The following is a 25,667-nucleotide window of genomic DNA, read 5'->3' on the forward strand; positions in this document are numbered from 1 at the left end:
ATGGATCAAACCAAGGTCTCCCTCATTGCAGGAAGATTCTTTAGCATCTGAGCCATCAGGGAAGCCCCTTCACATCTAGAAAAGCACCAAATCACTGAACGGCGACATCAGCTCCTCACGACTGGCAGAAAAGCTTTTCTAAAGTAAATGCTTGACTGCACTGAACTCCCCCTTCACTAAAATCTTATCTACTGACCTTCCCCGCTGCCCCTTTAGTGCAGTCTCTCAGAGTTATCTGAGGTGCTGTCTCCTGGGTTGCTGTCCTTATTTTGCTCTAAATAAAACTTAACTCACAATTCTCAAGTTGTGTGTCTGTTTTAGCCAACAGTGTTCATTGTTCAAAGCGAAGAGAAACCAAGATGATAAAGAGTTTCCCCACTAACTGTGATAGTTGCGCATATCCCTCAGTTTTTCTTTCCAAGACCCTTTTTGAAGAGAGAGAGAAAAAAAAAAAGAAATGCACTGGAATCTCACAGAAGCACCTGAACCAGTGAACATCTGAGGTCATGGGGGTAAGAAGTACATGGAAAAATGCGTTATCACTGCCAGGTATTTTAGCAATATTATGAAAACAATGATCTCAATCTACTATGAAAAATATCCATTTTATGCAAATTCCACTGCATATATACCTCGCATGATCTGGAAACTAATAAGTACATTTAATAGTAAGTTTTTCTTATCGATATAGAGGCTAGTCATTGTACTTTTTTCATTTCTGAAAATTTTCTGAAAAGTTCTAAACTGCTGAGTTCACGCTGCTTATAAGGGCATTTTAAACTCCTGTTCTAAAGAACTGAATTGCATCCACATGTAAACTCATCATGGCATTTCCCCTACTTCCCTAGGATCCCAATGCCGAACCACATTCCAACGGGAGTCTCAGACACCTGTGTTCATCTCTCACAAAGGGAATATATTCACCAGTTGAAAGTCACTAATTCATGTCGAGGATTCATCAGGACAGAAAGAAGAAAAGGCTGTGGGACACAAGCGAGAAGCAGGCTAAAGAGCCGGTCTTCACGATTATGAGGAAAAAAGACAAAAGAGGAAGTTGACAACAAATCCCCAGGGAGAAAAACTGGAATCAGAGAAGTAAAGGTTTGCGGATTCTCAGTCCAGGCATTTCAGGAGGAAAAGCAGACACAGCCCCAGACCCGGGACAGGACGTTTACCTGAGAAGCTGCCATTCCCTCCTCTTCTTCCTCCTGCTGTGTCTCTTCTGGGGATATTATGCAGCAAAAACACGTCTACGTATTGAGAAAACAGCATCCACACAGCTCTTTCACCTGCAACTGCTGCAGTGAAAAAGAAGAAAGAGTTTTCTTGGTTCTCTCTCCCTTTCCCGAGCTCTTTGGTCACTTTCTCTGTTCCTGAGCTGTAGTGGGTAATCAAGATGAAGCTGAATCACATCCTGGGTTTGGTGCTCAGTTTCGTCACTCTCTTTGCAGACTACCCCTGCTATTTCTTCTCTTATTTTTCACATTAGAGAGAGCAGGCCACAGAACAATTCACAAGAGAACATGGACCCAACTTCCGAGCAACCTGACTCTGACTCTGAGGACTTTTAAAACTATGCAGGAGGCAGACTTCCGGCCGCTGGCTCTTCGTGCCGCCGGCGAAATCATGTTCGTCCCCTCCGGGGACTCGGTCCCCGACCTCGCGGGGTGCACCCTCCTAATGCCAGCGGTATCTCTTGGAAATGTTGGCCAGCTTGCAATAGATCTGATTATTTCCACACTGAATATGCATAAGATTGGTTACTTCTATACTGACTGTCTTGTGCCAATGGTTGGAAACAATCCATATGCAACTGCAGAAGAGAATTCAGCGGAGCTCAATATAAATGCTGAAGTGTATGCCTTGCCTTCAAAGAAACTAGTGGCTCTTCAGTTAAGATCCATTTTTATTAAGTATAAATCAAAGTCATTCTGTGAAAAACTGCTTTCCTGGGTGAAATGCAGCGGCTGCGCCAAAGTGGTGGTTCTTTCTAGCAGCCACTCGTATCACCGTAATGACCTCCAGCTGTGCAGTACCCCCTTCAGGTACCTTCTTACACCTTCCATGCAAAAAAGTGTTCAGAATAAAATACAGAGCCTCAACTGGGAAGAAATGGAAAAAACCCCATGCATTCCTGAAATAGACGATTCTGAGTTTTGTGTCCCTGTCCCTGGAGGAGGGATCACAAAGATGCTCTATGACGAAGGCTGTTCTAAAGAAATCCCAATTGCGATTCTGCTGAAGTTCGTTTCAGAGGGAGACAATATCTCAGATGCTCTGGGTCTGGTTGAATATCTTAATGAATGGCTTCAGATAATCAAACTGCATTGTGAGGACCCCACAGCATCTTCCCTGCCCTGGAAAATGCCGAGTTCCTGGAGGTTACTCTTTAGCAGTGGTCTTCCCCTTGCACTCTTCTGATCTGTTTCAGTTTTATATCTTACTTCCCAAGACACACACTACCAGCACAACTGGTAAACAACTACATAAAAAGAATGCATTAGGAAATCTTTACTTTCCACAGAAAAATCTCCAGGAAAAATGGATTAACACAAGGTTGTTTTTTACCATGTTTTCCATCATCTACAACAAATGTAAATTTTGTGCAATAAATTGTTTTCTAAGTAAAAAAAAAAAAAAAAACTATGCAGGAGGCAGACCTTCCAGGAGCCCTGAGCTTGAGCCCTCAGCTCTGCCAGCCCCAGAGCTCTGGAGGGAGGATTTAGGGCGGGAACTTCTAGAAACAAAGAACCTCAGCCTGATTCCCTGGGGAGGGGCTCTTTCTCGGATGGGTGTGGCCCTGCCAGGCCTGTGCCCCTGGAGGAGGGGAGGGGAGGGGTGAGTGTTTAGTGGGAATCACCTGGGGGCCCTGGGTTCCTGCAAGGCTTTGCTCTCAGGATTCTAGGAAAGATGGCCTGAGTCCTTAGGTTTGTTGTTGTTGTTTTTACTCCCTTCTGTAACCTGGGGACACTGGTTTTCACAAAATGATTTGCACTGTGAACACCTCTGTGCAGGTGGGGGGCCTCCTACTTCAGAGACAAGGGGCCTGGAGGTGTTTCCATCACAGCTTTCTTTAAAAATAAACCAGAGGCAGCAGTGGACCTTGGGTTAACAGTCTATGGGCAGGGACAGATGCCTTTCAAAATGATGCCCTAAAAGCTATCTGATGACCAACCAAAGAAATAATGATCAGTGTTATGTCATTAGTGAACTTACCCATAAATTAATCCATGAAAGGGATTCTCTGGTGGTTCAGATGATCAAGAGTCTGCCTGCAAAGTGGGAGACCCAAGTTTGATCCCTGGGTCAGGAAGATCCCCTGGAGAAGAAAATGACAACCTTCTTCAGTATTCTTGCCTGGAGAATCGATGGATGGAGGAGCCTGGAGGGCTACAGTCCATGGGGTTACAAAGAGTCAGACACGACAGAACGACTTCACTTTCACTTTCAACACAGAAAAATGTTGCTGCTCTACCTCATGTTGGTATTTCTAGGTTTTATGAATCATCTGCTACAGTTTGTTCCCTGCTCTTTTTAAATAGCTCTATTCTCTGACATCTTTAAGGGGTAACTGACTAAGGAAAAATTAAACAGAGGAGCATATCCATTTTTCTAATAGTGTCTATTCTAAAAAATATTCAGTGTGCATGCACCAGTACCAATATCTTAGATGATTCAGTTTCACAGCAGAAATGAGAGTAAGGTACAGAGATTTCCCATATAAAACTGTTCCCACACATAGACAATCTCCCGACTTATCTTTCCCCACCTGAAGATACCTTTGTGGCACTGATGAATCTACATAGACATTAAGTAAAGTTTCTAGTTTCACCTTATGGTTCTCTTTTAGGGATGTGCACAGACATCCTGGAATGTGAAGTCAAGTGGGCCTGAGGAAGCATCACTCCAAACAAAGCTAGTGGACGTGATGGAATTCAAGCGGAACTATTTCAAATTTTAAAAGATGATGCTGTGAAAGTGTTGCACTCGATATGCCAGCAAATTTGGAAAACTCAGCAATGGCCACAGGACTGCAAGAGGTCAGTTTTCATTCCAATTCCAAAGAGAGGCAATGCCAAAGCATGCTCAAACTACCACACAATTGAACTCATCTCACAGGCTAGCAAAGTAGTGTTCAGAATTCTCCAAGCCAGGCTTCAACAATACGTGAACCACGAGCTTTCAGATGTTCAAGCTCGTTTTAGAAAAGGCAGAGGAATCAGCTCTCAAATTGACATCTGCTGGATCATCGAAAAAGCAAGAGATTTCTGAAGAAACATCTATTTCTGCTTTTTTGACTATGCCAAAGCCTTTGACTATGTGGATCACAATCATTGTCACTGTCATTATTTAACTTCTATGCAGAGTACATCATGAGAAACGCTGGGCTGGAAGAAGCACAAGCTGGAATCAAGACTGCCGGGAGAAATATCAATAACCTCAGATATGCAGATGACACCACCCTTATGGCAGAAAGTGAAGGACTAAAGATCCTCTTGATGACAGTGAAAGAGGAGAGTGAAAAAGATGCCTTAAAGCTCAACATTTAAAAAACGAAGATCACGGAATCTGGTCCCATCACTTCATGGCAAATAGATGGGGAAACAGTGGACACAGTGACAGACTTTATTTTGGGGGACTTCAAAATCACTGCAGTCATGAAGTTAAAAGATGCTTACCCTTTGGAAAGAAAGTTATGACCAACCTAGACATCATATTAAAAAGGAGAGACATTACGTTTCCAACAAAGATCTGACTAGTTAAGGCTATGGTTTTTCCAGTGGTCATATATGGATGTGACAGTTGGACTATAAAGAAAGCTGAGCTTTTCCGGCGGTGACGACCTCCTCATGAGAACATGCCTCTCGCAAAGGATCTTCTTCACCCCTCTGCAGAAGAGGAGGAGAGGAAACACTAGAAGAAGCGCCTGGTGTAGAGCCCCAATTCCTATGTCATGGATGTAAAATGCCCAGGATGCTATAAAATCACCACCGTCTTTAGCCATGCACAAACAGTAGCTTTGTGTGTTGGCTGCTCTACTGTCCTCTGCCAGCCTACAGGAGGAAAAGCAAGGCTTACAGAAGGATGCTCTTTCGGACGGAAGCAGCACTAAAAGCACCCTGTATCAAGATGAGTGGGAGACCATCCCAATAAACAAGTTTTAGATAAAAAAAAAAAAGAAAGCTGAGCACCCGAGAATTGATGCTTTTGAGCTGCGGTGTTCAAGAAGACCCTTGAGAGTCCCTTGGACTGCAAGGATATCCAACCAGTCAATCCTCAAGGAGATCAGTCCTGGATTTTCATTGGAAGGACTGATGTTGAAGCTGAAACTCCAATACTTTGTCCACCTGATGCGAAGAACTGACTCATTGGAAAAGACGCTGACACTGGGAAAGATTGAAGGTGGGAGGAGAAGGGGACAACAGAGGATGAGATGGTTGGATGGCATCAGCAACTCATTGGATATCAGTTTGAGTTAACTCTGGGAGTTGGTGATGGACAAGGAGGCCTGGCGTGCTGTGGTCCATGGGGTCACAAACAGTCAGACATGACTGAACAACTGAACTGACTGACTCTACGAATTTATAACTTGTGTCCATTACAACAGTTTAACACAATGATTTCATGGTCCTGAACTCAGGATATTCATAGCCCATCCTTTGAAACCCATGGCAACCCCTGACCATTTTAATCTCTTCTACATTCCCGACTAGATTCTCAAGTGGCTCAGTGGTAAAAAATCCACCTGCCATTGCAGGTGACCCAAGTGATGTAAGTTCAATTCTTGGGTAAGGAATTCCCTCGAAAAAGAAATTACCACCGACTCCAGTGTTCTTTCCTGGAAATCTCATAGACAGGGGTACTTGGCAGGCTACAGCCCATTGGGCCCCAAAGACTCAGACACAATGGAGCACATAAGAACATTTAGCTACACCAAAATACCATATTGTAAAAATCACACTTTTTGTAGCATTTTCCGATGGGCTTCCTTCACATAGTAAAATGCATGGAATGATCGTCCATGTATTTTACACCTTGAAAGTTTAATATAAAAAACCTTAATATCTGCCCTTCTAGCCTGCTTATTAAATAGGTTCATCAATAACATTTTCTGGATTCATATACATATATATATATATACATTAATACCATATTGTCATGAATATAGAGATTAGACCTGTGGACACAGCGGGAGAATGAGAGGGGGCCCAATTGAGAGAATAGCCTTGACATTTATTCACCACAATGTGTAAAATAGGTAGCAGGTGGGAAGCTGCTCCATAGCACAGAGAGCTCAGCGCGGGGCTCTGTGATGGCTAGAGGGGTGAGACAGAGGTCGTGGGAGGGAGGTTCAAGAGAGAGTGGGTGTACATATACTTATGGTGATTGATGAAGTTGTCCAGCAGAATCTAACACAAATTGTAACGCAATTATATTCCAAAAAATATCTATTCATCTCAAAAGAAAAAAGAAAAACCAGACATAACACAGTGCTAAGAACCCCCCTGACAGTGTGGGGCCCTCGGGCCTCATCCCTGGTCCAGGAATACCCCACGTGCTCTGGGAAGAGGAAGCCTGTGCGCCTCAGCTCCTGAGGCTGGGTGGGGGGGCGACTTGGTCCTTTAGATGGGCACGAGGCAAAAGAGAGATGCTCAGCATCGCTAAATAATAAGAAATGCAGAACAAAACGACAGTGATACATCACCTCCTGACAGTCAGAATAACAACTAGCAGAAAGCCCACTAATAATGTCATAAACGCGGAAGAGGCATGGAGATCAGGGAACCTCCTGAATGGCTGGAGGGAATGTAAGCGGGTGCAGTCACTTGGGAGGACAGTGTGGAAGTTCCTTACAAAACATAACCTCCTGACATTAAAGGAAATGAATTCCCAGAACAGTAGACAAAATAGATTAATTGACAAATTTATAAGATTTGCAGTTTTAGTAAACCATCTGCACTTCTGACATGAGCAGTTGTGGTCTAGCATTTTTAAATCCTTTGAGTAAATGTGTATGAATACACACACACTCACATGTTCCTTCTGTTTCTCACTGCTAGCGTTTATACCTTCAGATATTTATTTATTCTATTCAATGTATGTTATATAAATTATATAACATATATATTTTCAGATATTTATATATTGCCTTCAATGTATGTCAAAGCCATGAGAAAACTGCTCCTTTAAGCCAATGCAAGAAACATGTGGTAAGAATTAAACAGGGTCAATATTATAAATCTTCGTTCAGAATTTTACCATCATGGCTTTTAAGTATTCTTGTGACAAATGTTAAATTTACATTTGCTTAAATGAGGCCATGAAAAGTCTTACTTAGCTCAACAGAAGAACAAAGGACAACTGAAGCAGGTGAGGTCATGACTCTAGGTCCTGAGAGAATTCACAGCAAGCTCTGAGTGAGGTCAAGGATAGAAGTGAGCAGAGAAAGAGGCAGTAATTGGGGTTCAGGTTTTTATAAGAGGCCCTGGGCGAAGTGCTGTGGGCTCCCCAGGCTGAGTGTGGATGGGTCCATTCAGACCAAAAGGACTAGGATTTGGTGGCTCTGTGAGGGTGGCATTGAAGGGGAGCTTGTGAAGTAGCCCTGGGGTTCAGCAAGCCTGCTGGTCTCAAGGAAGGGGGTCTTCTGGTGCAAGTGCTCACAGGACTGGCTGGTATGAGTTCAAGGACCTGCAGGCTGCCTGCTCCCCAGACAGATGCTGAGGCAGCAACAGCATGGAACAGTTCAGGGGAGCTCTCAACAGTACTCTGTGTGATCCTTCTGATTAGAACCGTCACAATGTCCCTGCAGCTACAGAGAGGGGGAAAAGTACAATGGAGAAATGATGGGAAATACATGATCTAATGATTTGAGGCTTAAGGGCAGGAAGGAAACTAATTGTTACAAACATCACCCTTCTATGCTACCGAAGAGTTTCTCGTTAGGTATTCTTTCCTGCAACCTTCAATTGCTAGGCTAACACTTCATTCATTACACACCAACATGTACACAAGAAACCATTCAGTTTTATTGATTAACATGTATGCTTATCACACACAGAATAAAACCTTTTACACTCTGCTATGTCACTTTGGTTAAAATACAGATTATAAGCATAAACAATGATAATCTTTCCTCTGATACAATGATCTGAGAGCTGTGATTTCTATGTTTACAAAAGGGAGGCTAATCATTTAAGAAGACGTACACTAATTACATGACTTTTCTGGGAAGTGTTTTCCGTACATTTCTAGGGTAGCAGAGATGTCTTTAATTGAAATATGTCAGCTGATATTCATGACTTCTGTTCATATTATAAAATACATCAAGATTTTCGTGAACTGTCATTATATTTTACTTTAAAAGCAAGTGATGTAACTATTGAAAATGGACATCTTACTTTAATCTGTGGAATTATTCCCTGAACACTTACATCACGGTGACTAACAGGGATGTGTGACATGAATGACAAACACCACCATTTAGATGTTCACTGTACATCTTACATTCCTGTGTCCTTAATCTTATAATGGAGAAAAATTATACCTCTCTCATCTTTGAGGTAGCAACCATCAAAAACGTAAATTTGCATGCACACTAGAAATGAAGTATAGCATGGAGTAATTTGAGAATTCAGTTACATTCATTTTGGCTTTCAAATAATCACAAATCATGTCAATATAAACAAACATACATAGCTAGTAACTGTACATGGCTAAACATCACCTCTTCATCTTGTGATCCATACTAACATATCAATTTTCTATCTATTTTAACTATGAATCACTATCTACAATATTTCTCCCTAAGAGGAACGTCAGAAAACAGGGTTTATGAAATACTTTCTAGTATGCATTTCCTGATATTTATTTAGATTTGATTTTTTATAAATACTTTCCTACATTTTCTGTATGTCATTCCATATCTTTCTTATATAAATAAGTCTTTTGTCTCCTGAATTGTATGTTCAGGACAAACCTCTTCCATGTCTGACTTCATTACTAGGGTTTCCCTCCAGGACATGCTCTCTGATGTCCAGTGAGGTGAGAGAGCTGATCAAAGCCTTTGCAGGTTTCCTTACATTTATGAGATTTCCTTCAGTATGAATTATCTGATGGTAAGTAAGATCAATGTGCTGGGTTAAAGTATTTGTCACAATCCTTACATTTATAAGGCTTCTCTTGTTTCGAAAGAGTTGCATAGTGACTGAAAGCTTTTCCACATTCTTTATATTATGAAGGTTTCTCTCGAGTGTGAATTTTCTGATGGCGAGTAAGACCTCTGCGGTGCCTAAAGCCTTTGCCACAATCTTTACATTTATAAGGCTTCTCTCCAGTATGAATTCGCTGGTGTTGAGTAAGAGTAGAGTGTTGACTAAAGTCTTTTGCACATTTTTGACATTTATAAGGTTTCTCTCCAGTGTGAATTCTCTGATGGCAAGTAAGACCTGAGTGCCAGCTAAAGCCTTTGCCACAATCCTTGCATTTATAAGGCTTCTCTCCAGTATGAGCTCTCTGATGGGATATAAGGCCTGAGTGCCGGCTAAAGCCTTTGCCACAATCCTTACATTTATAAGGCTTCTCTCCAGTATGAATTCTCTGATGGTGCATAAGGCCTGAGTGCCGGCTAAAGTCTTTGCCACAATCCTTACATTTAAAAGGCTTCTCTCCAGTATGAACTCTCTGATGGTACATAAGGCCTGAGTGCCGGCTAAAGTCTTTGCCACAATCCTTACATTTATAAGGCTTCTCTCCAGCATGAGCTCTCTGATGGGATATAAGGCCTGAGTGCCAGCTAAAGTCTTTGCCACAATCCGGACATTTAAAAGGCTTCTCCCCAGTATGAACTCTCTGATGGTGCATAAGGCCTGAGTGCCAGCTAAAGTCTTTGCCACAATCCTTACATTTAAAAGGCTTCTCTCCAGTATGAACTCTCTGATGGTACATAAGGCCTGAGCCCTGGCTAAAGCCTTTGCCACAATCCTTACATTTATAAGGCTTCTCTCCAGTATGAACTCTCTGATGGTACATAAGGCCTGAGGCCCGGCTAAAGTCTTTGCCACAATCCTTACATTTATAAGGCTTCTCTCCAGTATGAACTCTCTGATGGTACATAAGGCCTGAGGCCCGGCTAAAGTCTTTGCCACAATCCTTACATTTATAAGCCTTCTCTCCAGTATGAATTCGCTGGTGTTTACTAAGAGTTGCGTATTGACTGAAAGCTTTTCTACATTCTTGACATTTATAAGGTTTCTCTCCAGTGTGAATTCTCTGATGGCAAGTAAGATCTCTGCGTTGAATAAAGCCTTTGCCACAATCCTTACATTTATAAGGCTTCTGACCAATATGGATTCGCTGATGTTGACTAAGTTTTGAACTCTGATTAAACACTTTGTCACATTCTGTACATTTGAAAGTGTTCCATCCTGTAGGAATTTCCCTATGTTTACGTAGGTTGAGTGTGTTAGTAAAGACTTTCTCACGTTGCTTACACTTGTAGTTTTCCTGTGGATTCTGAATACTCTGCTGTTGAATAAGTTCTGAAGACTGATTAGAAACATCATGTTCACTACAATTGTAAGTCTTCTCTCCAGTATGTGTACTCTTATTTAGTGAAAGACCTGATGCTTGATAGAAGATATTCCTACATGTATTACTTTTCAAGTCCTTATCTGAAGATTGAGGTGCCTGATGTTTCCTAAGATCAGAGTCTTGTTCAATGTTATATCCACTGTCAGTGCATGAACAGTTTCTTGTTCCATCATAAATACTCTGGAAACTATTGGGGTTGGAGCTCCTACTTAAGGCCTGACTCGTGTTATTACACATGAAAAGTTGTTTTATATTAACCCTATCATGATATGTATCAAACAGTGATGGCTGAATTAAGTCTCTTCCATTATTATCAACATTACACATTTTGGATTGGAAAGAACCTGTCTGTTGGTGGAAGAATAATGACCCGTTGTTCACAGACCCCTCAAGTTGATTATATTCTGAGTTTTCCCCATCATTTGTAAACTTCTCCTTTTCAGACGTGGTTGAATGTATGTGTAATCGAAGTCTAAGTTCAGAGTGGTCTGAACGAACATTTGGAGTAGAGACTGGATGACCTTCCAGATTTTCCACATTTCCCCTCAGAGAACGTGTGTGTTTCAAAAACTGATGTGAGTCATTGCTTACAAAGATACACTGCGCAGCAGACGGTGATGACTGAAACGGGTGCTTTCCCCAATTTGACTCCCAGTGCTCATTTCTTCTGGCAGTCATGTCCACAGTATGTGAAGCGGTCTCAATTTCTTTATGTCCATATAAACATCCTCTCAGTCTTTCACATACCCTTGTATGTCCCCAGTCTTTGGTTAAATGGTCATTTCTGAGGGGAGCTCTTTCATGTAGGTTTGCTTTTTGGATTAAATTTTCAAACCTTGGATTCTTTGACATCAAACCATGGGTGTTGTGAGAAGACACAGCTGAAAGATACCAAATAGAAGCTTTCTTATCTACTATTCTCAGTGAATATCCTTGAAGATTTAGAGAAAATGGGGACCCAAGGATCAAGATGCCAGAGGATTAGGCAGATTGGAGTTCATCTCTCTCCACAAATGCATCAAGAATACATCAGAATTGGAAGAATTCTCACAGAGCCCCCTCTGAACACTAGCAAAGAGCCGACACCACCTAAAAGGACAAGAAAGATTCCTGCTGAGCCAGGTAGGGCCAAAAAAGAAGAAGGAGGAGGAAGAGGAGAGGAACTGGGATGGGACCTGTAAGCTTGGGGGGATCTGAAGAGAGAAGAGGTGTCCACATCTGGGGGAGCCCCTCACCGGGGGAGCCCAGTTTGGACAGAAGGAGAGCCTCATTCTCTGTGGAAGAGAACATGGCGACCCGCGTGTGGCAGAGGGGAGTGAGAGCTGCAGATGGGGTGCTGACCCTGCCCTGCCCACCCAGCCTGAGAGGGCGTCCACCTCAAGGGTGTCCACCACGGCAGACAAGGGCTGGGTGCTGGAACGTGGGCTTTGGGGAGCAGACCCAGGCAGAGGACTGCGGTTGGCCATGAGGAGACATCCTGAGGGGACGGGAGGGAGGGAGGAGCTCTGCAAATGGGACGCTTGTGGAGAAGCCTGCACCACCAAAGCGCAGAGCGCCATTGTTGACTGAGGCCCAAAGGGAAGAACCCCCAGGGCAGCCTCTCTCCCCCGATCTGGCCCCTCATCTCTGGCAGTAGGGAGGACCACCACCCGGATGGGCTCTATTGAGGCCCAGCCACGTCCTCCCCCATGCCCCTCCTCCACCATCAGCAGACCCCTGTGCCCTGAGGCAGCCTCTGGAGTAGACACCAGTGGGTGGGTCACATGCTCAGATGGAGCTGAAAGCACGGCTGAGCCCCAGGGTTAAGGAAGAAAAGTTGAAGTCTCTGCTCGCAGCTGCACTAACCATGCTTTTACACAGGCAACCGGCTTTGTCAGTTCAGTCCCTGCAGAGCATCTGAAGGACAAGGGGGACGCCCCCGGTCACAGCAGGTGTGGCTTTAGCAACTGTAGACTGTGGGCTCGGACACGAGGGGACGCGGCCAGGCTGGAGTCTGAGCTGCCCCCACAGCACCACAGCACCTGGGACCTAGGCCCTGAGTTCAGGGGATCTATGCTGGTGACCCGGGGAGAACAACATCCGAGAGACCCCAGGGCCGTGTGCCGGCATACCCATGGGTGAGGTGGGGCCAAGATCAGGGCCAACCAGGGTCACACGAGACTCACCCAATGGGTGAAAGTGACGCACAGAGCACGTCCCAAGGGGAACATCCCCAGAGCAGCAATCCTCAGGGGCTTCTCTCCCAGGGGTGTGCTCCAATCCCACCTGCCTCCACACAGATCAGGATCACAGTGAAGAAACAGATCTGGGGGCTCTGTTCCACCAACCAGGGCGCAGACCCACCACAGACAGGGCGGTGACAGCCACAGAGGGATGGGGAAGCGCCCCTCAATATCCAGAGCAGGCTCGGTTACAGCAATCAAGTGCCCATCAAGGGGATCACGGCACAAACCTCAGGACCAAACTGAGCCCCTAAAGGGCAGGCACAGGAAACAAGAGAAACTAGGATCCTGCAGCCTTCAGGGCAGAGACCACACACACAGAAAACGTAATAAAACCAGGGGACAAGGAGTATGGAGCAGAGGAATGGGCAAAATAATAAGCTACAAGAACCACTAAATGAAGCGGAGACACGCAGTCTAATGATTACCTTTTGCCCTAAGTTGTCTTAAATGGAGACATCAAACATTTTCAGAAATACTAGGTGCCTTCAAATACTTTAACCCACTTCTTACCACTTGTGTTCTACTGGAACACATTCTATTAGATGTTTGTATCTAAAAATCATAAATGATATTGACATACAACTAATTAGAAACTGAGGGCTATCGGAAACTGATAACAAATGAGATAATAAAGTCTTAAGCAATTAAATAAGAAGTGAGATTTTAAAAAATATGTTGGGATCACAGAGAATCTACTCAGTTCCCTGTGGAGACCCAAAGGGAAGGAACTCTAACAAAGAGTGGCTATTTATACATATACTTCATTCTCTTTGCTGTACAAGAGCACAATATTGTAAAACAATAAGGATTTAAAGGACTTAAAAGGACTTTATATGATCTAAAATGTTAATAGCTTGAAACAACCATTTGAAACATGGTGGAAAATGTTCTAACTATTTTGCCAATTTATTTAAGAAATCTTTGAGTTAATTGAATATATTAAAATATTTTACCATTGAGGAATTGTGGCAAATACACTTCAGATATTTAAAATGAATTCACATAAAGAAATGTGAAACATTGGTGTAACTCAGAGATTTGCATTCTCTCATTTTATGGAAGTTTTGCTTTATACACTGAAATGAGTTTAAAATTTATAAGGTCATATTTGTAGCTTCCAGTGTTTTAAAAAATATAAATCAGAAAAAAAATACTGTCTCCAATATTCTTAGAGTATTGGTAGTTTGTTTACAATTCCACTCATACACTTCTTTCTAGAGGTAGAAACAAACTTTAAAAAGAGCATCTTATATTTATTCATCAATGGGCAGTTTTCCTAGGACCCCCAAGAAATGAAAGAGCAGCCAACTCATGCAAGTTGTCACAAGCCAAGAAGAGAATTTGAATTCTCACTGTGAATGAGAAAAGTAATCATGGAGCTGAATTCATGAATGATTGAGAGGCAGAAGGAGTCAGGAAATGTCTGTCTATGACAGCAACAGAAATGAACCCAGAGTTCTCCAAAATCATTTCCACTGGAGCACGTCTTCCCAAGCCACAGGACAAAGGCTGACTTCCTCACTGCTCCTTGGACCTCTCACCTGAGTCATCAGCTCCATCCATTCACACCTACCTGGGTATGTGGCTGTTGTGTCCGTTCTCCTTACATCCCAGGGATTCTTCATTTGCTCCAGAAAGGTGACCAGGTCCGGCTTAGAGACCACAAGACCTGTTCATCAGAGAAAGGAATATTTGCTTTGCTAGAGATTCTTAAGTTTCCAACCCAATATGTATTTGGGTGAGAAGAGAACACACGGGTGAATGTTAATACAACCTAGAGGATGATTTGCCCAAATACTTTATTTGCCAAATACATAAAAATTAGATCCTGAGATTCTGGTCAAGTACTACAAGGCGAAAGTAAGTAGTGTAAATGTGGTTTTAAGAGGAAGGTGTCACTATTTAATACCATGGAACTGATTCAATCACCACCATGCTAGAGTGAAGGAGGCAGATTACATCACGAAAGAAAAAGGTTAGAATCATACTGAATCACCATGAAGGCTTTCTTTCTAAACTCACAAATACCCATTTCCTGCTAGAAAGCAGGGATCTGAAGGTGTTGGTGGAAGCAGAAAATTCCAGGAGACGTTCTAGAAATGCAGGAACCAAACCCAGTGGTGGAAAAGGGATTCTGGAAGGCAGTTCTCCTCACCCAAGGAGGCCAGGTTCCCGTAGGTCTCTAACATCACATCCCTGTACAAGTCCCGCTGACCGAGGTCCAGGCATTCCCACTCCTCTTGAGTGAAGTCTATGGTCACATCCTGGAATGTCAGCCGTCCCTGAAATACAAAGTACACATGCAATGTACTTTGGGGTCACAAAGAGCCAGACACAATTGAGATCGCAAAGAGTCAGGCAGGACTGATGACTGAATGACTGAACTGAGTGACTGAATGACTGTCATATGGCCAAGAGAAGACTTCCTAACCTGACCCTAAACGAAAGCAGTAATTTCAGAGAACTCATTTTGATTTGGTGTAGTTTCTGGTATCACACAGTAACATTTTCTACCACATTTTTAACCCCAAGAAAAGAGGATATGATTCACAAGAAACTATTCTGATGTGGAAGAGAAATTATAATGTAATCAGATCAACACTGGCATATTTATTTTTGAGTGTTGTACTCGTGTGACCCAGGATAAATTTTCTACCAAAAACCAGGAAACATTTTAAAAAGCAGATTCTGATCCAAGAGTTCTGGAGTGGAGGAATTGTGCCACATTTTTACCAAGCTTATTTGAATGAGTAATATTGCAAATTCTGCTTCACAAATGACCATTCTGAACAGCAATGAAGGAGAATAGTAGAGAAGAATGCATACTTAAGTCTGAACTTTAATTCTTTTACAGATTTTACAGGTCTAGGATAGTAACCTTGCAGCAAGAATCATTTTAACTATTTAGTATATACTGTATATCTTTCTGACAGTTTTTACAGAATCTTGAATGTGCAACAGAAATAATAGCTCCTCTGTCCATAGGATTCTCCAGGAAAGAATACTAGAGTAGGTACCTATTCCCTTCTTCTGAAAATCTTAAAAAAATTAAAAAAAAGCGATCAAATCATGTTAACAGGTTTGTGGACAGACACATAAACTAAAATGGGACTATATATTAATAGTTAATAGGGAATAGTCCTCATGTCAATAAAATAAAATTTTTTAACTTATTAAAAATGTTCATAAATATATGAGGATGATATTATATTATTTATTTAAATAAACTAGAATACAGACATACAAAATGATGTAACATAAAGTAAAGCTCTGGTTCTGAATTTTTAATTTCCTGAAAATCTATATCATTTCCAAAGAGCTATAGTTCAAATTTTAATATAGTTGAACATAGATTAACACTAATAAGATTCGATAGACATTTTGGAAAATACAAAAATGTGATGAGACTCTGTGATGTGAGTGTAGAGTGTACCTGGAAATGATCAGACCTGGGCTTGAGTGAGAAAAATCTCCCAAACCCAGCATCTCTACTAAACACAGTCATCTTCCAAAGCAAAGAGAAACTTAAGAGCATATGGGATTCCCCCATTAACTGTGATAGTTTAGGCACATCCCTCACTTTTTTTCCCCAAGACACTTGTTAAAGACAAAAGGAAAATACATGAGCTGCCTAGCATGGGAATCTCACAGAAGTACCTAAACCAGTGACCATCAGAGTCATGGGGTTAGAAGTACATGGAAGAATGCATTACCACTGCATGGGTATTTTGGCAATATTATGGAAACCATGATCTGAATCTATCATTAAAAATGTTAGTTTGAAGCAAATTTCACTTCATATATACCTCCCGTGACATGTAGCCTAATACCACATTTAATTAGTAAGTCTTTCTTATCGACACAGAGGAAGAGGATAGTCTAAACTGCATTTTTTTATTTTTGAAAATATTCTGAAAAAAAATCTGGACCACCGAGTCCATTCTATTTCCAAGGGCATTGCCTTTTACTCCTGTTCTAAAGACCTGAAGTTGCATGCAGATATAAACTCATCACGGCATTTCCCCTACTTCCCTAGGATCAACACAGAACTGCATTCCACTGGGAATCCCTTATACCAGTCCCTCCCCATGTTGGTCTTTCACAAAGGGAATATGTTCAACATTGAAACTGATGGAACAATGTTGAGAATTCATCATGCTCTATAGAAAGCCAGGATACACACATTGGATAACAGGCTCTGGGACATAAGGAAGAAACTGTCTAAAGAGCCAGTCTAGCCATCAGCTCATTTTAACCAGTTTTCTCCAGAGTCTAAAGAATGTCAGGGTCATCCTGTGTCAAAAAGCCATTATTTATTTCTGTAGTCTTAGTTTTATAGCTAAAATATAGACCAAATAATGCTCAAATTGACTCTGATATCAGGGGCATTTCAGCCGATAAAAATTTTGGACTGTCCCTCTGGTGGGAAGTGAGGTCTTTGTCCAATGAGGAGAATCTGAAGGATTAAGGGAATTTGCAGGAGTGGAGGAAGCTTGGTCCTTCCCAGCCCTGAGAAACAGGGGTAGTCAGAAGGGAATTCTTTAGGATGTTCAGCAGTGGGGGAAGCTTGGTTCCCTCTCCACCTGAGAGATAAGCGTCCTTAGAAGGGGATTCTTTAGAATGATAGGACAGTTTTTGATCCTTCAGGCTTTTGAATATAGGAGAAAGACCTGGACCAAAGGGAACCTCAGAATCCTTTCTTAGAGACCATGTGGATATGAAGGATTGAGTAGGGGTCATCTAGGAAATCTGATGGAGAGAGACAGAGGGGCACAGGAGACAGGGAGGCAACAGAACACAAGGAAATTCTGAGTCTTATCCCTTCCTTTGGCAAAACCTGGTATGCCATTCAGAGGCCATTTCTGGGGGGTCCCCCGTTTGTATAGGAGCCAGGCCTTTTGGAGGGTCAACATTTCCCAGTTTCTGAGAATGGAGCCAAGGGTTGAGTATGAGAGAGCCTCCTGGGATGAGAGAGAACCCACTCTTAGCCCACCTACCACAGAATGGGCGAACTGAGTCACTGGCTGACAGAAAGGCGACCCTTTTCCCCCAGTGGTCTCTCTGTGTGACTGACGCACAAAGTGGCCGAGCGGCCCAGCAGTCGCGTCCAACAGTGAGACGAGACCTGTGAGAGCCCTGCAGCGAAGCCACCAGGTGACACGGGCAGAGAAAGACAGAGATGCCCGGGAGCAACCAGGTGACTCACCGTTTGGTGATTCCCTGAAACATGGAAGGCACTCTTGGGACGGCTCAGAGGCAACACCCAGGCTCCTGTAAATCAATCCAGACCAGAAGGGAAAGAAGTGAAAGTGACAGGGAAGAAGGCTGAGGAATCCGCCTTGCAATACATCTAGGAGGCGGTGGCCCAGGGACAATGGTCTCTGTTTTGCTTCAACCACTAGGTGCCTGACATGGTGGAAGGAAGTTGTCTTCCTGGGGGCCTGATCCGTTCTGTGTCCCCCCTATCCTCACATGGGAGTCTTTCTGGGGCAGGCGCCCTAATGGCTTTTATGTGTCTGACCTGCGCCCACACAATATTGGTTGGCATAGTCCTCACTTGCAAAAAAGACAAAGGAGAGACCCTCACCCATTCAAGCGGCAGCCACTTTGGGTGCAGTGGGCAGTGAGGCCTTTACAACACACCAGAGGGTAACCCTGGCCAGAGTTCCTCAGTTGCTGCCACAGCACTTGCTGTTGGCAGAGGGTCCCTATGAGGAAGGAGAAGCGAGGAGGCGGGGAAGAGACTAAGTCCCCAAACAAGCCACCAAAAATGTCATGGTCTGGGTGCGAGTTGGAAAAGAATTTCCAGACATGAGACAATAAGGGTCTGGTTTTTTAGTTTCTGCATTCTAAGACCCTCCTTGGTTGTATCTGCTCTTCACTCGTTGGGTAACCACAACCTTGGCAGAAAGAATCATTTTAACTATTTAGTATATACTCTATATCTTTCTGATGGTTTTTATCAGAGTCTTGAAAGGACAAGAGAAATAACTAAAAATCAGGAAAGTTGCTCTTGTACCTTTTGGCACATATTTTAACAAACAGCCATTAAACGGCAGAGCTTAAACTTTACTTCAGTTTATGTACTTTAGACTTTAGCTAATAAAACACAGGCAGATTCACAGAGACAACGCTAAGAAATGTTGATAGAAGTTTCTGTAACTGTAAAGAATACTGAAGACAGAAAAGGTTTAGTCACTCAGTCATGTCTCATTCTCTGTGACCCCATGGACTCTAACTGGCCAGATTCCTCTGTCCAAGAAATCCCTAAGCAGGAATACTGGAATGGGTAGTCATTCCCTTCCCCAGAAGTTCTTCAAAAAACAAAGCAAAAAGAAAAGAAGAAGAAAAATTGATCAAGTCATGTTAATGTTTTCATACATACAGTCCAGTTCAGTTGCTCAGTCGTATTCGACTCTTCGTGATCCCGTGGCCCACAGCACGCCAGGCCTCCCTGTCCATCACCCACTCTAGGAGCCTACTCAAACTCATCTCCACTGAGTACAGACATACACTCAAATGGGGCTATATGCTCATTAGGAGGAAGAGAGAAAATTTTTCATGTCACTAAACTCAGGTAATTTTGAATGGATTAAACTGTACATAATGTGAGAGGATGATCTTCTTTATTTGCACTGAACTGTATTTTAATTTTAATACAGTTGAGCATAGATTAGGACTAATTAGATTCTTGTAAACATTTTGGAAAATAGAAAACTGTGATGACACTCTCTGATGTGAGCATGGAGTGTACTGGAAAAGATCAGACCTGGGCTTGGGATGAAAACCCCCACTCCCAAAACCCAGCATCTCTGCTCAACACACCTGAGTGTTCATCTTCCAAAGCAGAAAGAAAGTAAGAAGACATGGAGTTACTCCATTAATTGTGAGAGTTTAGGCATATCCCTCACTTTTTCTTTTCAAGACAGTTGTTCAAGTCAAGTAAAAAAAAAACAAATTCATAGCATGGGAATCTCACGGAAACATCTAAACCAGTGAACATAAGTCATGGGCTAAGAAGTACATGGAGGAATGCATTATCACTGCATGGGTATTTTGGCACTATATGGAAACTATGACCTGAATCTATCATTAAAAAATGTTAGTTCAGGAACTCTGTGATGATCCAGTGACTAAGACCCTGAGCTCCCAATGCACAGAGCTCTGGTTCTTTCTCTGATCAGCAAACTAAATCCCACATGCTATAGCTAAGAGTTTACATGTCACAACCAAAGAACCTGAAAATTACAAGGATGACTGAAGATTCTACCTGCCACAAGAAGACCCAGTGCAGCCAAATAAATAAATATTTTAAAAATGTGTTGTAAGCAAATTTCACTTCATATATGACTTCCCTGATCTGCAGCCCAACGTTGCAGTCCTTTAATGGCCCAGAACCTGGTGGTCCGGAGTCGACAATAAGAAAGCAAATGACAGAAAGAGGCTGATATTCCCTGGTTTACGCAGAGAACCTATAAAGCCCTTGACACAGGGCTTGTACCCCTCATGAAGGCACAGGGCATCCTCTCGAGGAACTCTTGAAAGCCCGGGTGAGAAAGTGAGCTTGGCCGGTTTCCATGCTCCAGAGAATTAGCCTGAGAGGGAGAGTGAGAGAGAGAGAGAGAGCGAGAGAAAGAAAGAAAGAAAGACACAGGGACCCAAGTTCTGATGGAACAAGGGTGCTTTAATGATTGTTGTGTGAGCATATACAGGCTGTTAAGGAATTTCTTTGAGAATAATAAAGATCAGAAAACCAAACGTATAGTAACCATTACCAAGGAAAGAAGGAATTAATGTTGGTCATCAGGTCAGAAGAAAACCTGTATCTCAAGAGGGATGGTCGTGACTAGACAGATTTACTGAAGGGAAAGAGTTTACTGAAAAATCCATGCATGCGATTCACCTCATTTATCTCAGTCCTGGGAGCAGAACTGAACTGGTGTTAGAGTATAATATGACTTTAACACAGCAATATTTTCTATTACAATCCTAAGCCAAAAAAAGATGAGAAATGAACCACAAACCATTTCAGAAACTATTCTGATCTGGAAAAGAAATGATAAAATAATAAGCACAACATTGGCATATTTATTTTTGAGTGTTGTATTTGTATGACACAGGATGAATTTTCTATCAAGGAAACAGGGAATATTTTTAAAAAGCATACTCTGACCCAAGAGTTCTTGAGTGGGACAAATGTGCCATTTCTTTTAGCAAGCTTAACTTTTTTCCTTAGTATTGTTAACAAGCTTCTTTTAACTAGTGGTATTCAAAATTCTGCTCCATGAATGGCCATGTTGAGTAGTAATGAAATGCAATAGTAAGGTAAGCATTTATGCTTACTTTTGAACTTCAAGTGTTTTACACATTTTACAGTTCAAATATGATAGCATCCTCAGTAGCAACAATCATTTTAACTATTTAGGATATACTATATATCTTTCTGAGAGTTTTGACAGAGTCTTCCAATTATGTTGCTGTTCCACCTTTTTGCAAATATGTAGCAAACATTCCTTAAACAGCTTAAATTTACTTCACTTTATGTACTCTAAACTTTAACTAATAATACACACACAAATACATAGGGACAACTCTAAAGAAAGTTCATAGAAGTTTCTCTAACTGTAAAGAATACAATAACTGATCAAATCATATGAACCATGCATACATATATTAAAATGGAACTATATATTCGTTTCACTAAAATGAAACAATCGAAGGCCATGGAAAATATGTAAGAACAGTTTTCAAAGGTTAGAATCAATACAAATCTTCAAGAAATGATGATGGCTTTTAAATAAGCCCTAGGTTTCTGCCTGCACACACAGATGCACACATAAACACACTTCAGGTAAAAGCAACCTTCCATAAGTAACAGATCTTTTGGAAGAAACATTTTTAATCCACCTTAAAAAAAAAAAAAAAACTCGTGTATTTTAGCATTTATGGTAAAACAAACATTTACAAATTGTGCATGAATGTGTGCTAAGTCACATGAATCACGTCTAACACTTTGTGACCCCATGGACTGTAGCCATCCAGACTCCTCTGTCCATGGGATTTCCCAGGCAAGAATACTGGAGGGGGTTGCCATTTCCTCCTCCAGGGGACCTTCCTAACCCGGGGATCAAACCCAGTTCTCCTGCATTGGCAGGCGGATTCCTTACCACTGAGTCACTTGGGTTCACTGAAAACAAATGTTTCTCTCTAGTAACAATGACCAAAAACACAATATGAGAAACAGTCTACATTTTATTAGCAAATATACCATGACACCTATTTAGAACACATTTCCAGACCTATGTGAAGAAACTGTAAACCTTTACTGAAGCACATAAAGTCTGAATATCACAAGTTTTACTTGGAAGATGTCGTGAAATAAGGACCTCAGTGACTCCAAATTCAGAACAATTCAAACTCAAAACAAACATGGATATTTCAAGTATAAGTCTCAGCTGTATCTAGGAGAGCCAACATAATTTTGAATTTAAAAATGAAAAAAACATAAATAGAGGGAAATTACAGATTTCTGTAATTACAATCTGTAAATCTGTAATTCTGCCAAGTTATAGATGAAGTTATAACTGTATAGACTAGTAAAACTTCAAAATAGATGAAGCAAAATAGTTACAAGTTAGCCAAAGAAGCTCACCTAAAGAGAGACTTAGACATTATTTTGAACAATAGAAGGTAAACACAACAAAATATTTTTTCACATTGAAACAGGTGAGGTATTCCAAAGTAACAAAAATCAGAGGGGAAAAAAAAGTCAAAGGGCATAAAGGAAAGATTTAGGTTTCAGCGTTGTGTAACAAAGAATTTAGGGGAAAAAAGAAAAGAATTTAGGGGCTTGCCTGATGGTCCACTGGTGAGAAATTGGCCTGTCAATGCAGAGGACACGGGTTCCATCCCTGGTCAGGGTAGATCCCACAAACCTCAGAGCAACTAAGCTAGTGTGCCACAACTGCCGAAGCCCACATCCTCCAGAGCCTGCCAGGTATTAGTACAATGACTGAACCCGTGCCTTAGAGCCAGAGCTCCACAACAAGATAGTGGACCCTCCTAATCACAACAGAGAAAGCCCAAGACCATCAGCAAAATCCCAGTATAGCCAAAACCAAATAAATACCAAAACAAAACAACAACAAAAAAAGAATTTGGCAGGCTTTGGTCCCCAGGTTCTGGAAGTTTGTTAACTACTCTTGGAATTTAAGTTTTGTTTTGTTTTTTTTTTCTCTTGGAATTTCCTTAGTGAGTGCAGTGGCTTTACACTCCCCGTGGGCCCTGATAATTTATGCTAGCAACATGACCTACGGTTGGCCCCTACTTTAATAATGAGATGACTCAGGTTGTGAGGCTGGGCATTTCACAAAGACCAACGAAGTGACTAGAGGTTTGGGGCTTTGAGCCAGGTGGGCTTATTAGTCCAACCTCTAAAGAGGGGAGAATGCTGGAGATGTTATCAACCACAGCTATGTGGCTAAACCCCAATAAAAACTCGGGACTTAAAAGCTTGAGTGAGCTTCTCTGCCCAGCAATACTGTTTTCTGTCACACATGCCAGGAGGGCAATGGGTCCCTTGGGATGATGACTATGGTTAAGTCCAAACAAACCCATCCAGAAGTTAAGAAGCTTATCAAGTCCAAAGAAACAGCATTTCAGGAGAGACAGAACAAACACGGACTGTGCCTCTTACCTGGGAACGAGTCATTTCTGACTCCTTGCTTTCCTTCTCCTCTGGTCTTCCTTCTCAGGTAAGATCAGTCTTGGGAAGTGACCCGAGTGTTGAAAATAGGCTGTTCAATACTTCGAAAACCACAGCGAGCTCCCTGTAACACAGCCCCACACAGAGGGAGGATCTCAACAGGTACAAATCACAATCCTCCTCGGCCACTGGCACAGCAGGGATTCTGGAACACAGAATCAAACGAGGTGTTTTTAGTTTTATTCTTTTCTTCAGAACTCGCGGCCCTTCCTGTGAAAACCACGCGTTCTAGGCTGACCCTCCCCTTCAAACCATAGGCGAGACCCTGACCAAACTCCATACAGAATAGAGCCTCCTTCACCTCTTCGTGGATGAGGGACCTAGGGGTTGGGTAATGCAGGACTTTTAAGGAGCGGTCTCTACACGTTAGAAGGCAGAACTGCCAGAGAAGGACTTAGACCCTAGAACGATGCTAACAGGAAGCGCACGTGGGCCCCAGGGGACCCGGCAGCTAAGCTAACTGACCTCAGAACTTCTCACGGTGATGCGAAGACACACTGGGGACGGGAAAATGGGGGCGGTACCTTGAACGTCCACAGAGACCCCCGAAACCCACGTGTGAAGGACAACAGGCCGTGGGACTACGACGTCCGGGTTTTAAAGTAACAAACAAACTCACCAGAACTCTCTGTCGCTCATTTAAACGCAACTCCGGGTCTGCAGGCTACTGTGCACGCGCGGGTGTAAAATCCGGTACAGAGGACGGTGAGTGCGCTACGCCGCGGCCGAGAGGCGACCTAAGGGGGGAGGGTGGGAAGAGGCCGGAAGCGAAGGTACTTAGGGGCGGGGCCAGTGGGGGCGGAGCCTTACCTCCCTTCACCCCTCCCCAGTCCGTTTTGGGTCTGTTGGTCCTTCTGTCCAGCTGTGCTTCCTTTCTCTGCCTTTTGATGTCTTTAAATCTCTTTGACTTCCTCTGGAGCAGAGCTGCTTCCTGCCTGTTCTAAGTTAGTGTTTCACACAACTTAAGGCAAAAGAGAAGAATTTTGAGAGCTGCTTCTATGGGAAGCTGAGATGTATTCAGCAAGTTGAAAAACCGGGAGAATTCAAAAGCCCTTTGTGTGAGTGTGTGAAGATGGGTGTCTCCTCAGTGACGAAAAGTAGAATGTAACCACTCAGATGATCCGTTCGGAGTGTCATGTGAGTGGCTGCTCCTCGGCTGTGTCTCGAGACAACAAAGATTTAGAGTGTCACAGCTCTCGGGTCTTGGACAGACAGAGTTATAGCTGTTAGACAAGGATGACTTCCCCTCTGCTCCTTGGATCTCTCATCTGAGTTCATTCCTACCGACCTGGGTATATGTCTGTTGTCTCCATTATCGTTATACTCCTGGGATCGTTCAATTGCTCCAGAAAGGTGACCAGGTCAGGCTTAGAGGCCACAAGACCTGTTCATCACAGAAAGGAAGGTATTGGAGTTTCAGCTTCAACATCAGTCCTTCCAATGAACATCCAGGACTAATCTCCTTTAGGATGGACTGGTTGGATGTTCTAGCAGTCCAAGGGACTCTCAGGAGTCTTCTCCAACACCATAGTTTAAAAGCATCAATTTTTCGGTGCTCAGCTCTCGTCACAGTCAACTCACATCCATACATGACCACTGGAAAAACCATAGCCTTGACCAGACGGACCTCTGTTTGGCAAAGTGATATCTCTGCTTTTTACCATGCTATCTAGGTTGTTCATAACTTTCCTTCCAAGGAGTAATCGTCTTTTCATATCATAGCTACAGCCACCATGTGCAGTGATTTTGGAGCCCCAAGAAAGTAATTCTGACACTGTTTCCACTGTCTCCGCATCTTAGTTTTCTGAATGTTGAGCTTTAAGCCAAGTTTTTCACTCTCCTTTTTCACTTTCCTCAAGAGTTCATCAAGTTTAGTTCATCTTCACTTCCTGCCATAAGGGAGGTGTCATCTGCATATCTGAGGTTATTGATATTTCTCAGGCATATTTCTTCCGACGGAAGGATCAACACATCCCAAAACGGACAGGGGCAGGGCCAGGGTAGATAAGACTCCGCCCCCTCTGGTACCGCCCCTACGCAATTGCGCTTCAGGCCTCCTCACACCCACAGCCCTTATTTCGCGGCTC

The 25,667-nt window shown here is 42.7% G+C and overlaps 3 protein-coding genes across 3 annotated transcripts; 2 read left to right on the forward strand and 1 right to left on the reverse strand.

Annotated features, from left to right (window-relative positions):
* Positions 1–1,593: 1,593 nt before the first annotated feature.
* On the forward strand, positions 1,594–2,643 carry LOC122420666 (proteasome assembly chaperone 2-like). The gene has a single exon (XM_043436058.1). The coding sequence runs from the start codon at positions 1,627–1,629 to the stop codon at positions 2,419–2,421; it is 795 nt and encodes a 264-aa protein (XP_043291993.1). The 5' UTR covers positions 1,594–1,626; the 3' UTR covers positions 2,422–2,643.
* Positions 2,413–24,217, forward strand: LOC122420695 (40S ribosomal protein S27-like). Its single transcript, XM_043436093.1, has 3 exons — positions 2,413–2,424; positions 4,909–5,158; positions 24,203–24,217. Exon 2 carries the CDS (start codon positions 4,955–4,957, stop codon positions 5,111–5,113), a length of 159 nt encoding a protein of 52 aa, XP_043292028.1. The 5' UTR covers positions 2,413–2,424; positions 4,909–4,954; the 3' UTR covers positions 5,114–5,158; positions 24,203–24,217.
* Positions 8,596–24,270, reverse strand: LOC122420594 (zinc finger protein 345-like). The gene is made up of 5 exons (XM_043435871.1): positions 24,200–24,270; positions 23,512–23,725; positions 14,971–15,097; positions 14,389–14,484; positions 8,596–11,471 (listed from the first exon to the last, which is right to left on the reverse strand). The coding sequence occupies exons 2-5, from the start codon at positions 23,524–23,526 to the stop codon at positions 9,232–9,234; spliced, it is 2,478 nt and encodes an 825-aa protein (XP_043291806.1). The 5' UTR covers positions 23,527–23,725; positions 24,200–24,270; the 3' UTR covers positions 8,596–9,231.
* Positions 24,271–25,667: the final 1,397 nt, after the last annotated feature.

Source organism: Cervus canadensis, chromosome 18 (assembly GCF_019320065.1).
Source record: "Cervus canadensis isolate Bull #8, Minnesota chromosome 18, ASM1932006v1, whole genome shotgun sequence".
Classification (NCBI taxonomy): domain Eukaryota; kingdom Metazoa; phylum Chordata; class Mammalia; order Artiodactyla; family Cervidae; genus Cervus; species Cervus canadensis.

Coding starts and splice junctions, on each gene's coding strand:
- LOC122420666 (XM_043436058.1), top strand. CDS start 1,627: ATGTTCGTCCCCTCCGGGGACTCGGTCCCCGACCTCGCGGGGTGCACC.
- LOC122420695 (XM_043436093.1), top strand. CDS start 4,955: ATGGATGTAAAATGCCCAGGATGCTATAAAATCACCACCGTCTTTAGC.
- LOC122420594 (XM_043435871.1), bottom strand. Junction 14,485..14,970: donor CGGGAACCTGGCCTCCTTGG/GTGAGGAGAACT, acceptor TCTGATGAACAG/GTCTTGTGGTCTCTAAGCCG. Junction 11,472..14,388: donor CACAACAGCCACATACCCAG/GTAGGTGTGAAT, acceptor GGTATCTTTCAG/CTGTGTCTTCTCACAACACC.